At 39.1% G+C, this 16526-nt stretch overlaps 1 protein-coding gene across 9 annotated transcripts in view; it reads right to left on the minus strand.

Moving 5' to 3' along the window:
- The window catches only part of Cdin1 (CDAN1 interacting nuclease 1), a 207646-nt gene that overhangs the window by 178671 nt on the left and 12449 nt on the right, over window positions 1-16526 (minus strand). Inside the window, exon 2 of one of the 9 annotated variants that reach the window (XM_029473866.2) lies at window positions 6958-7021. The exons of 6 other annotated variants lie outside the window; for them this stretch is intronic. In XM_029473866.2, the coding sequence (XP_029329726.1) occupies window positions 6958-7019 (62 nt within the window). In that variant the 5' untranslated portion in view covers window positions 7020-7021. Of the gene's footprint in view, window positions 1-1063; window positions 1154-6957; window positions 7025-16526 lie in introns of those variants that run through there. 2 more of the 9 variants (XM_029473865.2, XM_085834575.1) reach the window with 2 other exon arrangements.

The following is a 16526-nucleotide window of genomic DNA, read 5'->3' on the forward strand; positions in this document are numbered from 1 at the left end:
ATCTTCCAACAGTACTATGGGCTGATGGTGTGGACTGCCTGCCCAGCATATGCAAGGGCCTGAGTTCAATCCTCAAAATGAGAAAAAGATGAGAGAGCATTACATCTGTTAAGTACTAAACACAGTATGCCAGAACTAAAGGACTCCAGTCTGTGTCAGGACAGACTGTAGCTGTAGTGTTCTGTGAGAACAGACTCTCTGACTAAAGCTGTATATGCATTTCCAAGAAGTGGTAAGCAAACTACCATCTCCCTGCCCCCAGCAAACACATCCTGCCATCTTCATAGCAAGTTCTTCAGAGTGTGAAAGGGGTCTCGCTAAACGGTGAGATGCCGATAATGTAGGTAGCAAATGCCTACAAGAATGAGCAAGAGGCATCTTGACTCTTATAACCTTGACTTTGAATTTAGTCTAAAACTTCTATACATTTTTAGTGGCATGTGAGAACAGATGATGCTGTAACAGGAGAAAATGGCAACATTTAAAATTCATAGTAGTACAAAACCATTACTTTTCCCTCTGGGCCCTTTGAACTTTAATAATGTCTGACCTGGTTGGCCAATAAGTTCTAAAAGCAGACAGAAGAAAATTGCCAATATTAGGTACTGCTAGAATGATTTCTCATTTAGAAAGATGTTACAAGTCCTTTTAAAAACAGGTCACCAATTTTGTGGACATTTAATTTCTTGAGGGAGTGGCCATAAAAAAGGGCAGATATCTTTGCCTAACACAAGATAAAAATCTAACTAAAATTGAAACTTCATATGTTCCAACTATCCCTACACATAAAATACGGGCAAGTGCGCCCCCCCCCCCACACACACACACAGAGTTACAAGTGAATCAATCCAATTGAGTGTGGTTAAAAAAAATAATAACAATGTAAAAGAAAGCTATTCCTTTTTTCCATAAAGCAAATAGCACAAAAGCCACTATCTTATTAGTCATCCAAAGGAGACAAATCACTAACTGCAAGCATTTAAAGGGCCTAGAGAAGCACACATTCATACTGTTTACATGACATAGTTGAAATGATTCAGAAAAGCATAATTTGAGAGTCTACCTTGACTTAAGTCACTTAAAAGAAGTAAAACAACAGAAGAGCAAGCAGTTAGATGCTTCTTCACGATACAATTCCAAGCGGCTGTCCCCGTGCTCCTTACTTTCAGCAAGCATTGTTTCAACAAGCAATTACACTTGTGCTCCAAGGCACTTGTCACCTGCTTTGTCTTCAATGCAAAAGACCTGCTTTCCAACTGCAAGTTTCCCACATTACCTAATGCTGTGACCTGTTTTTTTTCAAAGTACTTATAAACTACACAGCAACATATCTTAGTTTTGAGTCACCTGAGTTAATACTCAGCCAGGAAAGGCCCAGGTGCACACCCTTCTCAGAAAAGTCACATTTCTAAACTGAGTCAGACATTAGATGAAGTTGTTTCCATTTCACTTATTTAACGTCCTTCCCAGAGTCTGCAGAAAACTTCCTTTCGGAGCTCTGGCAGGGAATCACCATGGCACTAAAGCCTTTCCATGGATTGCTTGTGATCTCCACTACACCCCCCCCCCAAAAAAAAGGAGGAGGAAAGCATTCTTCACACAGACAAATGAAAACTGCAAGAGAGGAAGCAACTCGCCCAGACCCATGGCACGAAGACTGTAGTAAAACACAGGCAAGGGCCAGACCTCCTGGCCTTTCTGAATCCTTAGACACGTGGCCTGGGACGGAGATGGGACTCTACCCAATGCTCACCTTATAAGTAGGGTTCATTCACGACCACATGTGATAGCTCACACTTTTAAAACCATGGAACTGGGGCTGGTGAGATGGCTCAGTGGGTAAGAGCACTGACAGCTCTTCAGAAGGTCCTGAGTTCAAATCCCAGCAACCACATGGTGGCTCACAACCACCCATAATGAGATCTGACCCCCTCTTCTGGTGCATCTGAAGACAGCTACAGTGTACTAATGTATAATAATAAATAAATCTTTAAAAAAAAAAAAAAAAAAACATGGAACTCAGTTCAGGTTTTCCCCTTTCAAGTTGATGACCCCTGGTTCAGTACAATTTCAATTATGGTTCAAGATCATGCTTTTTTCATCTGTATGTCTTTAATTATAGCAGTTTACTAGCAACTCATATCAAAATATCATTTAGTTTAGATGACATGATCAAGCTATATTTATATGCATAATTTTAAAAGATAAAATTAAAAATAAAATACTAAAACACTAAACTAACTCTTTAAATTGTATTCAAGAAACTTCTTGCCAAGTCTTTTTAAATATTTAACATATTGTCTAAAATAAAAACAATTTATAAAAAACATACTAAATAATAAAAACTTTAACCAGGCAGGGGTGGTGCATGCCTTTAATCCCACCACTCAGAAGGCAGATACAGGCAGATCTCTGGGAGTTTCAGGCCAGCTTGGTCTACATAGGGAGCTACAAGTCAGCCAGGAGTACACAGTAAGACTCAAAAACTAAAAGTAAAAATTAAAAATAAATACATTACCTACAAATAAAATAAAGTAAAATAAAATAAAAAGAGTAAGGAAAGACCAATTAATGTCAAAGAAGTTGGTTGTGATTCCTTTGGGCCATTTTTTCCCAGAGAAGTGAAGATCCATATGGAATGTACTCCCTCTCTCATTGAGGTCACATGAAGTAAGTCACTTCATGGCACAGACTACACTGAAAACCTTTTTAACAACAAATACTCAACTACACTGAAAACCTTTTTAACAACAAATACTCTTTAGTGAACTTGCTATTCTCCATAGCTAGCTTTAAACATTGTAAAATGACATCTTTATATTCTGTGAGGTCCAGCATTAATTTTCCTGCAGATTTCATTTCCCCGAGGTATCAGCTATCAACTGAACAGCATCCTGGCTGTAGTTTCTAGCCATCTGAGTACTGACAGACAGTCAACAATGGACACAGCAGAAGACCCTTGCGGCTCCCTCCCTGCCAATGGTATCAAGTGCAAAGGCACCTGTTGCTAGGATTTTCCAATGACACTTATCATTTTATCCAACACAGTTTATACAGCCTTGATAATCAGAACCAAGAAAACACCTGCTGTCACCAAGATCACAAACTAACCCAGAAACTGCTACCAAAACAGCAGTGGAGAGTTAAGAAATCAACTCCTGCTTTGAAACCAAACTCAAAAGTCTGTGACTTCCAACCTGGATCAGTTAATCCCTAGACAGGTAGTAACTTTACTTACAGTAAATTAACCACCCCCCCTAATTGCACAAAAAGGCCTTGGTGGTAATTGATGGGAACACAACTAAACATGAGTATGCCCTCTGGGAAGACAAAATCTACATCATACCCCAGAGCTTAAGGGAAGCGTGACTCCTATAAACAGATTTTAACCCAACAGGAAAGAACTGGAAATAATATTTCAGTGTGTGTTAAGAAAGTCCACTGTGAAATAAAATACAAAGATACCAAGAAGGGAAATTAAATTACTAGAGACTGGTGTCACCCAGAAGCAGCCTTTTCACTATAATCCTAAATGGCATATTCTAGGTGCTTTTCAACCAGGTAATGAAAAGCCATTTCAGTTAAGAGCTGTAGTTCTGGGGTTACCTCCTATGGCCCCTTGGTGCTTGATATTCACCCTTCTACATGTGATCACCTATCCCATTTATTCCTTATTCGGGAACAGCCGGTCAGCCCAGGGACTCAAATTTCATTTCTCTGCTCTCAACAACTTTAGAGTGGTCAGATCTATGCACATAGAAGTCACATATTCAGTTATCATCTAAGCCAAAAAGCACTGTGTGTACCTTTCATAGGAAACAACCGAAATTGGCCAATCACTTGCTTGGCTTATAGGGAGCCTGGGGCTGGATCCTCAGAAACACACACACCAGGACAACAAATAAATAAATCCAACCCAGAAGTTACACTGAAGCTGCTACATCTAAAAATCATATAAATGGAAAAAGAAATATCCAAGCTCACATAAGGTACAATTAGGGATACATTAAACATATGTGTAATATACTATGGATTTATATACAAAGGACATTTAGCAGTGTCCATGTGTGACATGCTTTGGGAAAATCAGCATCGAGGTTATCTGCTGTGACCTCTTGTCTGCAGAAAGTGAAGAGGCTTCGGGAATTGTGGAACTTGGTTAGATAACAGTCAAAAAAAAAAAAGAAAGGAAAACCAAAACACCCCACCCTGCTTGTTTGTAAGGAAGCTAATGAAGCAAGGGATAAGCTGTGGTCAAATTCCCACTTCTACAATCAAGTCTTATCGCAGGAACCCAGGAAGGGGAGTGCATCTGTCATATGTTAATGACTTCAAACCAATGGCTGAACTTCTAGGTGTACAGGAAAACTTGAAAGCACTTCACAACTCCTGGTGGGTATAATTAGCCTGTTGCAATTGTTGGCAATTCTCATCTTGGGACTTTAAAAGGTCACTCTACTCTCTAAGATACCAAATTTGGAGTCACTCTCCCTTCTGGTCAGACTAAGCACACCCTACAATTAGTACCCTCCCTCCCCCCAGCCCCCTGCACCTGTTGCAAAGCCTCTTTCTTCAGTGATGAAAATGGGGGCAGTCAACAACATTCTGAATTCTTGAGGGATTATTCCAGGCCTTGGGAAGCAGGCACTGAACAAGTATGATGTCAGCTGTTGAGGTGACTGATGGTGGTCACACTGACCACAGACAGAAGCTCTGCAAACAGGGCCAACTTCACTGACTCGTCCATCTCAGAAGCAGCCAGTGTGCAAGGCTGCTATTTAACAAAGCTAAGCTCTTCATGATCTAGCTGATTTTCTACAAGGAACATAGAGAATTGCAGATCAAAAAAAAAAAAAAAAATTTAGATTCAACTAATGAAACAGCATTACTGATTTATCTAAATTATGGTACAACTTACTAACAGTCTCATATGGAGGAGAATTTTTCTAATTTATGTTTATAGCTCAGAGCTATATAATTTTCTAATCTATTAATCCTAATATATTCTATGCATTCCATAAATTGACAATGGCAGTAACTTTACTGCTATATGGCAAAATAACAATGTAAGTATTTGAAGGATATAGTTTTAAATGGAGATACATTGAGAAAAGAGAAATTAATTTTAAACATCCAATGTATAAAGTTTGAGAAAATTTCATATGTGTCAGTAAACATATTTGTCAGTCTTAAAAATAAACCATAAATTCTATTTTTTCTTCCACCCCTTTCTGTCTTTCCTTTCTTTCTCTTTTAATGACAGACCAAGGACTGGGCTCAGAATTCCCCATTCTCTTTGAGTCCTGTGAAACACTAATACTTGCCACAGCATCAAAATAACTCTCTAGCAGCTAGTACATCTGGCTCCATGAACGCAGAGATATACTGTAAAGCCTTCCTAAGTGAATAGTTAGTTACCTTTAGTATTTAATAAGTCTCCCAGGCAAAGCCTCTTACTGTCACTACAGTGTTTAATAAACCACCATAGGTGCCTCACCCACATTTAAAGTTTCTTCAAATACATTCAAAATTTTATAACATAGTCTTAAACACATTTTTTTTCAGTAGAGTTAACTTCACTTGTGTTAATTAGTCTATTTTCTTCTGTGTATTAAATTATATGTGGGAATATATTTCAAAGATCAACTGAAGTGACAATACAAAGGTTAAATTAGTGAGACTTACAAAATCAGCATCTCAACTAGAGAAAAGGCTAACAAGGGGATTGGTGAGATTTCCATCACTCTCCAAAACACATTTACTTTTAAAAATATGTTATTTAATTATGAAGTTGCCATTATTTTTTAGGTTTGCTGTTGGGGCTATATAGTAATCAAATTTAGAAAACTATAAATTATATTTAAATTTATTATTTACAAGCAATTAATTATAAAAAACAGCCAGGTGGCTTTCATTACATAAATTACTGCTAATGACAGAGACCTCATGCTGCTGCCTTATTTAGCATTTGCATGTGTCAAGTGCAGAACTACCCTCTTCAGGGTGGAACTGGAGCACAAAGGCAAGACACCCAAGTTCAGATTACACCCCAACTAATTGTCTCCTTCCCAGAAAGTCTGAAGGTTTCATCATTTGCTACAGGGAACTAACACTGCAATAACATTTTGGTGTAAAAGCTTTACAACCAGATTCAGAATTGCTGAGCATTAGCGTTTAACTGTACTTTCATATCTACTTAAAGTTCTGTCTCTATGGTTTAAATATTACCAAAAGCATGTTTTATCAATTTGCATCCAGCACAGTATGGAGTGGCTAATGTCTCACAAATACACAGCAATTGCTTTGTTGAGGGGTGGTCAGCAAGGGAGGGTTACTCATTTGAAATTTTTATTTTCTATGTTTTAGCTGTCATGTGCACGTGCACACACACACACACACACACACAGAGTTGTGGGGATGGCATTAAGGATGTTCTTCGCCCCCACAACACCTGTGCTAAGGAAGAAACTGACAGTAACTGTCTTTCCACCGCTCTGTCTTCCCTACCATTTTTGCAGCTCTTCCAGTCTATGAAAGACATTGGGTCTATTCTGAACAGAGATAAACCATAAGTTTAGTGATGTAACAGAAGTTAACTTCTTCACACTCTTCTTAAATAAATGCAACTCTTCGGCAAATTAAAGTCCACATAAAAATAAGAAAGAATCTAAAACATTCAATGGGTGAGTGTCGCCTGATTGTAAGCTCTATGTCAAAACCCAGCCCATCAACCAGAAGCACAAGGAAAAGGAGACTGCTCTATGAGAATGCTTCTTAAACTACAGGATGCAATTCCTGAATTACTAACGTATTCCTTTCTAGACCAAGAAGTTTCAACAGTTTAATAGAAAGTCTGATTCTGAATTTCTTCTCTAATACTCAAGGCATAGATTGATATCTTAGCGATATTTGTACAATCTTCCCTTCCTTCCTTCCTCCTCAGGGTCTGCTACTCACCCGCAGAGAAAAGGATGAGGGAGCAAGTAGGAGGGACTATGTCTCCAAGTCTGCCAGTTCATCTCTGCTGGAAGAGCACAGAGAAAAGGATAGGGATGTAACACAAGGGCTGATAAGTAAGGAAAGAGAGTAGGCTTATTAATAAGCATAGGATAACTTTCTTCTCAGCTCCATTTTTGAAGTGTCACCCATGAAAATACACAAGACTGTACCATAGGCATTTTGGCCATCATTAGAATCTGTTTCTAGAAGAAAACAACACTCATTCAAAGACTTTTTAAAAAACAGATCATCTCTTTACAACTAGAACACAGAAGATAAAACTTCCATTATCTGAGGGCATCCGCAGAGGTAGGCTGAAGGCAAGCCACTCAGGAGCTTGTTTGTTGGGAGCAAGGGCTTGTGTCCCTTACTGGACTGTTCAACCTGCCCCTTGAATGCTGGCTGGGAATCACGCCCTCAGAGTGTACATGGGTAAGAACTACAGCAGCTCAAAGTTAGCCTTCCTTAAATTAATATACAGCAGTTCTCAACACCAAAACAAAGCTGCCCGTGCCTTTCTAATCTCAACTAGGAAAAACAGTTTCGTCAATGCAAAAGGACACCCTGGAGCTGCATGTTTATGAAAACCCAAGTTTTTCAGTAAATGATGCAAGTTAGCAACGCCGGGGCGCTCTGACCGCTCAAACTCAAAGGCTTGCTGCCCGTGCACCCTGCTGTCTGGTTTATGATGCTGAACGAGTACAACATGGAGTTCACCAGCAGCACATACCAAGCAGGACACAAGGACTTCACTTAAGATGGCCGGGATAGCCAGAGGAGACTAAAACCAAGTGCCTAAAAATAGATAGGTAAGATGATGAGGGAGCTAGAACCTTTCTTCTGCTTGGGAAACTGACGTATTTGGGACATGCTGGCAGAAGACGTCACCAGAAAGTATTAGTGTGGTTTTTATGGACATGTCTTGTGGATACTCAGCCGTGAATCATTTGAAGGGAAGCTCAGAGGCTAAATAACAGAAGGCAGATCATTCTAGAAGCTCCCGATTTGCAGAGATATCCATGCCATAGATTCCAGATGCGCTGCTTTGACATGGTCAGGATCTGTGGACATGCACTTGTCTCTTCAAAATCATGTAAGCTAGCTGCCTAGGATCATCATATGAACATGACAAAAAGAGAAAAAGGCGAAATCTCTAATCACAAATCTGTGTGGATTCCTGCTTAAGAAAAAAAAAAAAAAGTTGTACATAAAGATCCCCACCTTCTAACTTACCCACCTCAGGGGCAGGGAGCCTGCTGTCAAGGCATAATACAACCCCAATTAGTGATGTCAGTCACATTCTAAAGAGAAACTACCCTTCCCGCCTCTAAATATCACCATTGCACAGTCTGGTGCTTTAAGCAAATGCTGCAAAGGCTTTGCTGATTCTCCATCCAAACAGCACAAAAATAACAAGAGAAAATTACTTCAGACCACGTGAAAGAGATCTGTCTACTGCCCCCTAAAGAATAAAAACCAGTATCTAAATTGGAGCTAATCACCAAACTGTAGGGGTGAGGAGACAATGAACTGGAAACTCTACCTACAAATGCTAAGGGATTAGGGTTTCTTCAGGTCAGCTTCTTTCACACAGTTTTGTATCAGAGTTTTATAAACTTCTGAAAACTGTATGTAGATGGCAACCACAGATGTCAACACCAGCTTGGTGGCTGCAAATGGTAGACAGTGGAGAATAACTTGGACAAGTGGCTTTTTTTCTCTTTTAGTATCACCTTGAAGCCAAAGTAGTTAATTTCAAAACAAATTTAAATCATAAACAAAAATTTAACTGAGAAGCCCTGTTCTGCTCATTTATAATGTGTTACCTGGAAAAAAAAAGCAGAAGGTCTCTCTAGCCACCTAATCACCATATCAATGACACATGCCACAAGAGAGAAGCGCTAGTTTATTTGATTGATCATGGTAGATAAACTCCAAATAACAGAGAAATTAACAAATGCTTGACATTTGCTCAACATCCATTATTCTGACACTGCTTTCAGAATTTCAAAGCCTGGGAGAATGCTTAATCAACATTCATATTCCCTGGTGGGCTACAGGCACCATATTGCACCCCGCCTTCATACTGATGAAAACTGCATATTGGCCATTTCCAAAATGTTCTGGGACTCCACACAGGGCCCCTTTTCTCTCTTGTTCCTGCTCTGCAGTTTTCTTTTAAACACTTCCAAGATAAAAGCATCTGCCAGTTTTTCTCTCTAGGGATGTATGCAAAATGAACTTAACAGTTTTAAGGCAGGAGTAACCCTCACATCTAAATTCATTCATAGGACAGCAAGGGCCTAAGAGGCCTCTCCAGGGACAAAACCCTGTAGAAATTCTCCCCACACACAACAGTGGGAGCTTTATAAAATCTACGTCCAGACAATTTCCAATTCAAATGCCCAACATAGCATGACCTTTGTCAGATCTCCGAGCCCAAGATGCACCCATGATTTTTTATTCTAACCAGCACAGACATTAGACAGGACACTGTGGCTAAGCAGGAGGTTCAATATTTGCATGCTCTTCTATTGTGAAAATGTAACAGTGACAGCAGGGTGTCAAATTCTTTTCCCTCTAGAACTTTAACTCCATAGGAGAGGCATGGCTGACAGATGACTCCCCAACATCTGTGTTATGTACACGGCACAGCTGAGGAGCCCCGGCTCACTGTCAGAACATCACGGAGATGACCTGCACGTTTAAGAAGCTGATGCCTTCTTCTTAGCCCTGCTCTCCCCACCCCAAATGTAGAAAGATCTATAATGCAAATGGTGTGGTTTTAAACAAAATACAAAAAATGGCAATGCAGATGAACATAATTTATAGTCATTAAGCTGTTCACGTAGCAGCTCAACATATGTTGTATAAATGTTCTGTACCGAATAATTTATCACATCTGACATAGTGTACATCATATTGTTTTATTTAATGTACTTACTAACATTTCATAGATGGAACATTGCTTCTGAAAGTGGAGAGAATGCACAGAAAATATTTACTCACCTCCCAAGATTTATTTTGATTAGGCTTAGAGTTATACAACAAAGTACAACTCACAAAATTATCGGGTAAAGGTTTCCACAGCCATTGTTCCACATGCTAAAATATAACACATGCACCTACAGCAGTCTGTGGTCTGTTTCATTTCATCTAAGACCAAGAACACTAGACTAAATCCTAACTGCCTATTGAATATTTTCATATTTTTAAAAAGGACTTAAATATCCCTGACACCAGAGTGAGAACTTAAGAAACAATCTCAGGAAACACTACTAAATTTTTTGTATGCTACTACACAGAACTACAGTGGCCAACAAGAACAAACCCACTTTGAAGTCACCTCCTCAAAAGGGATCATTAAAACAAATGAGCACTGGTCCATATCTGAAAGTTAGCAAGAATTCACCAAAGGCATGAAGGGACACAATACGATCCTAGGTAATAAATAGAAAAGCTAGAAAATAAAATTAGAGCCAAACACTGCTTTACCCAAGGGAATTCACAGTGCACTGAATAGGATGTAAAAGAAAGGTTCTGTGTGGACAGGTAAACATGACTATAACTGATAAAGAAAATCTCAGTGGATCTATTGTAATATTCAAAGACAATAAAGGGGGGTGGGTAGGAGGAGGGACAGACAAAACAGGAAGCCAGAAAAGGAAAGCAAAGGGGAGCAGAAGGGAGGGGTGGGGGAAGCGGGGGGCGGGGGGGGGGGAGAGGAAAGGAGGGAAAGGGAGATGAGGGAAGGAGAGAGGAGGGGAGGGGAGAGGTGGGGAAGAGAGGAGAGAGAAGGAGAGGAAGGGGAGGGGAGACAAGAAGGAAGGAGGCAGAATGGACATAACCAAGGAAGAAAATAAATGAGAAGTCAAGATGTCATTTTAAGCTTTTTATAGGAAGACAGGTCTTCCAGGTAAAGGACAGAGAACTAAGGATGTAGTACTTACTTCAATCCCAGCACTCAGGAGGCTGAGAAGAAGGATCATAAGTTCAAGGCCAACCCAGTGTACAAAGAAAGACTGTCTAAAAAAGTCAAACATGAAATTTAAAAACTATATTTTTTTAAAGAGAGAAAAGGATGGGAAAGTTAGTAAGTCTTTTTAAAAAATCATGAATACTTCTTGGCTTGGCTCTTTTTTTTTGTTTGTTTCGTTTTGTTTTTTTGTTAATTCTTTAATCTGTTTCTTCGCTTTAATAAATTTTGAGCAAACTCCTAAAAAGATTATCCAATCAACTTCAATGGAAATGAATACTGGGGGGGTGGGGGGGGTGGAAATCCAGTGGATATCAGATAAACAGGAGAAGAAAGTACCTTTCATAGGAATTGGGGTTTGCTGCCATTTATGAGTGTGAAATGCCAACTCTTCCAAGGTGTCCATAAAAATAGCCTCCCACAGTAATACAGCTAACATCCAGGAGCTCCATCGGTTCCAAGACAAGACACTGTAGTCCTGAAGCAGGACTTAAGCTCTCAAGATCTCCACCTCTCTGACCAATGACAGGAGAGCTGAGAGTCAATGAGAAACTTCCCTGTGGAGGGAAAGACCAGGGAGCCATATAACACCACTCAGCAAGTCGGGTGGCAGAGTGCCTTCCGATGAATTACAGGGCACTGTAAAAATACACAGGGGGCTGTCACACCAGATCTTCAAAAGAGAAAGATAAAGCTATGAAGTCAAACAGAGTTCAGCGCAGAAACCAGCAAGTTCCCATCTCCGAGCTGCACGTAGGAAAAGACCCTAGTCTAAGGTGTGCCAACAATGGCACCTGCAGAACACTGAGCTAAGGACAGAGTTAACCCTTGTGGTCTGGGGTCAGGGCGAAACACTTGGCCCACATGCATGGCTGGGTACAAAGGTGAGCTTGTGCATCCGCAGGCTTGAGAGTTGGCATGAAGGCAGAGAGGCTGTGTGTTAAGTGGTCCAGTAAGAGTTCCCAGAGAGCACTGAAGGAAAGGGTTTTGAGTGTTGCATGCTCTTGCTGGGTCCCCTATCATCACCATCACGCTGGCATTTTATTTCTAGACAAGAAATATATTTTACCTTTCTGAGATTATTTTCTGGTCACAAGCCAACCATTGTGAACCTCGCAGTGAATCGCTGAATGGAGCACTTTAAAGGGATAAACAATTATAAAAATAACTTTGTCACAAGCACATACATTTTACTTTATTTAGTGATGTAATAAGCTTAGGGGCATATATCAGGTCCAAAACGGTCTTGGTCATTAATTTAAGCAATAAATCACAGGTCTTGCCAACAATGACGGCAAACAGATGCTAACAAGGAAATGTATTATTTAATATTGCCATGTGTTATAAAAATGTAAGTGTGTTTAAGACATGTCTTAAATTTTTATAATAATATGCATTTAATACATTACTGTTTTGACACATGCAGGAGTCAGATTTATAGATCCCATTCCTTAGCTGCTGCTTCTATGAACACCAGAGCATATTCTCCTGTGTTTTTTTAAGAAGGGAAACCTTTAAAGTGCCCACTTGCAACAATATCTAATTGGTTGTCTTGCTGTTTTGTAGTAAATAATGTCAGCCATTGAAACTCATTGGAGACTGAGTCCATACTTTACCTAATCAAAAAAAGAGAACATATTAAAATTATCATTTTAAAGAGACATTACAGTCCAAGAAAGTAGAATGCTGATTTTTTTGTTCTTTTTATACTGTTTTATGTGATAGCAAACAAAAAATACTGATTGAGAAGTTAATAAGTAACGTTCAATAGTCCATCACTCAGAAGGAGCAAACTAAAGGAAACCTTATTATCTTTAGGTAACAACCCAAAGGCCCATACAATAATGTCTCAAAACACAACATAACCGAAAGGTGAATTTCCTTAACTACAGATTTGACACCCGTGCGCATCATGGCATGGCCTTCGGACGGTTCCTTCCAAAGCCATAGGTTTACATTACACCCCTTCATTAACAAGTTGAACCATCCCACACAAAGAGCTTCTAAGGAGAGTTGAGGCTAAGAAATTAACCCAAAGCTACAGCTTGCATGCTTCTTTCTTTCTTTCTTTCTTTCTTTCTTTCTTTCTTTCTTTCTTTCTTTCTTTCTTTTTCTTTCTTTCTTTCTTTCTTTCTTTCTTTCTTTCCTTCCTTCTTTCTTTTAAAGAGTTTTTATACAAACAAGATGTGCATTCTGATAAAAAGCATTTTTGTATGCGTGCATATTATTTTAGCTGCACTCCTTTTGAATCTACTGTTAGCATGATCTTCCCCCCTTTTGTGTGCAGAAAAGAGTCCAGGCTTTCGAACACTCAAGGAAGCAGTGCTCGGAGTATGGAAACTAAATTTTCTTCATTAAATCTACTCAAGCAGATATTAAAAATGCATTTAATATACTGGCGATGGTCGGTGGGCACCGCTGACTGTGACAGGCCAGTTACTGATGATGTGCTGTCAGATGGCCTTCCCAGCAGGAGCTTGGGTCTCAGGCTGCTGAAGGACAGCAATATCTTCCCCTGTGTGTAAGCTCTATTCATCTCCCAAGTATTTACTAAATCACAGGCCTCTGCACACACAGCCCACATTTCGGCATATGCTAACAAATGATGGATGGCCTCGTCAATGCGTTATGTCCGGAAAGCGTGCTTTCCTGCCATACTGATCATCAAACCCAGCCCTTCAGAGCTGATCAGTCCTGGGGAATAGATTTTGCAGGCTCGATTAAAAACGGACAAGTTCTTTCCATGTGAGCCTCTGACACTCTCTTCAACTATCTGTTGTTCCAACCAATTATTCGAGCAGAATATTCAATAGGTATTCAGATACTGTAAGAGCAGAGCCTCTTCCTAATATCTGATTGGCTAACATTTTATTTCTGACAAAGCACACAAGGTATCTGGTAGTAAAGGGTTTAACAGTGAAATTCACGTTTCAAAACAATCTTCCTTCTAGGTATAGCAGACAAAAACCATAAAAATATTTTATATTATCACATCATCCTATATTGTATCATAATGCAAGTGGATTAGCCAACATATTTCAGAGGAAATTCTGGAGGGGGGGTTGGATAAAAACAACCTATAATTCATAGCCTTTTAAAACAATAACTCACACAAGACCTCTTAATTACAATCTATACAAAGCCATGTACCACTTAAAATCTTCTGACAGTTCTAAAGTTTGGTGACAAAGGTTCAACTTCTCAAAGGGGAAAAAAAAACCTGTTAAAAGAACATATATTTTCAGTTCTAACCTTATATATGTCAGCTATCTGTTTTATGAGCCATAGGATGTTTTATTTTTAGCTAGCTAGCTAGCTTATCTGTGAGAGACAATATCACACTCCAACCTTTCACTCAGACATAATCTATGCAAAACCAGTAGAACTTAACACAATTAAAGAGAGAGCAGAGTCCTGAAGAACCAGGATGCTGTTTAACAGCCAAACAGTGTGCTAGAAATAATCTTCTAGATATGCTTTTAATTTTTTCTAATTTTTAAGAAGAAAATAACAGTGTGAGGGTCTCACTTAGCCAACAGCTAGGTAGGCTGAGAAGCTGCTCCCTGCAGCGGGCGCCCTACCATGCCCTGCCATTCACCTCAACCTTAACCTTGAGATTAAGCTCACTTTTATTGTGCACAAAGGTCACCTATATTAGGTCAAAATTCAAAGTCCCTTGTCAGAAAAGGCTGATATATTCCAACCTCTCCTACGCTATGCATCAAATTTTTCATGCTAAAGTCATAGTGAGCAGACAGTTTATTCAGCAATTTATTGTGCCACTGTAATACAGTACAGAATACAATTGTCTAAAAAGCTATCACATGAATAAAATATTTTCCATGACAATGTGCCAAAACTACACTCCCTATACACCTCCACCAGATGAAATAAAGCTACCCAGTCTTAACACTTAACAATAAAGTCTTAACACTTCAGAAGAGACAGTTGGCAAATAAGAGTCCCCAGACATAGAATCTGCAGTATAATTATGGCTTACTTCTGCAGACTGGGGCTGCAGGCAACATTTTGTCAATGTCATTCAAGTTTTTAAATATTGTTTTTGTAAAGGGACAAAGATCATTAAAGCAATTTTAACACTTTTATTTGAACCAGTTGAAATGAAGTAGATCTAACTCCGAGAGTTTCTCTTTTGACCTAAGATATAGTGTAGTGGACTCTCTGTGATGGAAGTAGAAAAGAAAGAGGGGTGAGGTCTTGCCCAAGTCATTATCACTCAACTGGGAAGTACAGAAATTACAGGGTATCTTAAAAGGCAGCATTCTAGAAAAGGACGTATTAGTAAAAGTGAAGACTTAAGGAGTAGTAACTGTAATCTCTATAAACTTTCTGCAACACTGTATTTTCCACTAGTCTTCACATAAGTGGTACTAGTACAACAAATGGCTTTAAGCCTATTTAGAAATACATTCTTCAAAGCTGATTAATGCGTGTATTAAACACTAGAACCAAAGTCCACATCTGTGTGATGACTGAGTCCACTATGTCCTGAGGACGTACACCTAAACACAGTTTTTGGATTATAGCTGCCTCCTGATAAGCAAAACTCAGAATCCAAACGGAATTCAATCAGACACCCTGCTAACACACAAATCACCTTGTTATCAATTTGCGAAGTGCTCCCTAGGTTCTCAGACTGTGGGCTGCGACCCCTTGGAGGTTTGCATATCAGATATTCTGCACATCAGATATTTACATTATAATTTATAACAGTAGCAAAATTACGGTTATAGTGTAGCAACAAAATAATTTTATGGTTGGGGTCAGCACAGCAAGAGGAACTGTATTAAAGGGTCACAGCATTTGGAAGGTTGAGAACCTCAAAACTAAAGGGATATGATCATAATGTTAAAAGCTGAGGATTTTAAAGTATTTTCTCATGTAATTATTTTCTTGATGCCTTAAGTACTGTTCATATAACATTACTGTTTGGGGGAAGAAAAGCAACTGAATATGACATCAAGATTTCAGCACAATTTACAAAAAGGAGGAGGAGGAGGAATGAACTAAGGCTGGTGTTAGGCAAATTCTTTTCACTTCTAATTTTCTATGTCTAATTACTACAACTCTGAAAAGCACTTCGAGAAACATCCTTGAATAAATAATAGTAACAATAACAAGCTCGGTGGTAGCTAGGGTATCAAGACTTTTGTTTTTTATGTTACATATTCTCATTTGAATTGGTAATGATTTCATTTCATAAATAAAGGTATTTCATCAAGGGAGGTAGGGACCCATCATAGGTTACTTGGCAAGGAATTCAAGAACTCACATCTGTATGTTTATTTTCAAGAATCAAGTTCTTTAAACCAACGTATTTAAATCTTTAAAAAAAAATTCTCACAGCCTCGTTGGGTATGTGGTAATATGGTTTGGGCCCATAATTTATAAAATTATATATAATTAACCAAGCAGGCAAAGCTAAGTAAACCAACCAAGGTCTAGGCCAGGCTACAACTCTCCAAACTCAGTAGCACACCCAGCTGGAACTCTGGTGAGCCCACTCCCAATGGATTCCTTTTGTCACTTT

This window comes from Mus caroli, unplaced genomic scaffold (assembly GCF_978045245.1).
Source record: "Mus caroli unplaced genomic scaffold, Mus_caroli_1 scaffold_2, whole genome shotgun sequence".
Lineage (NCBI taxonomy): Eukaryota > Metazoa > Chordata > Mammalia > Rodentia > Muridae > Mus > Mus caroli.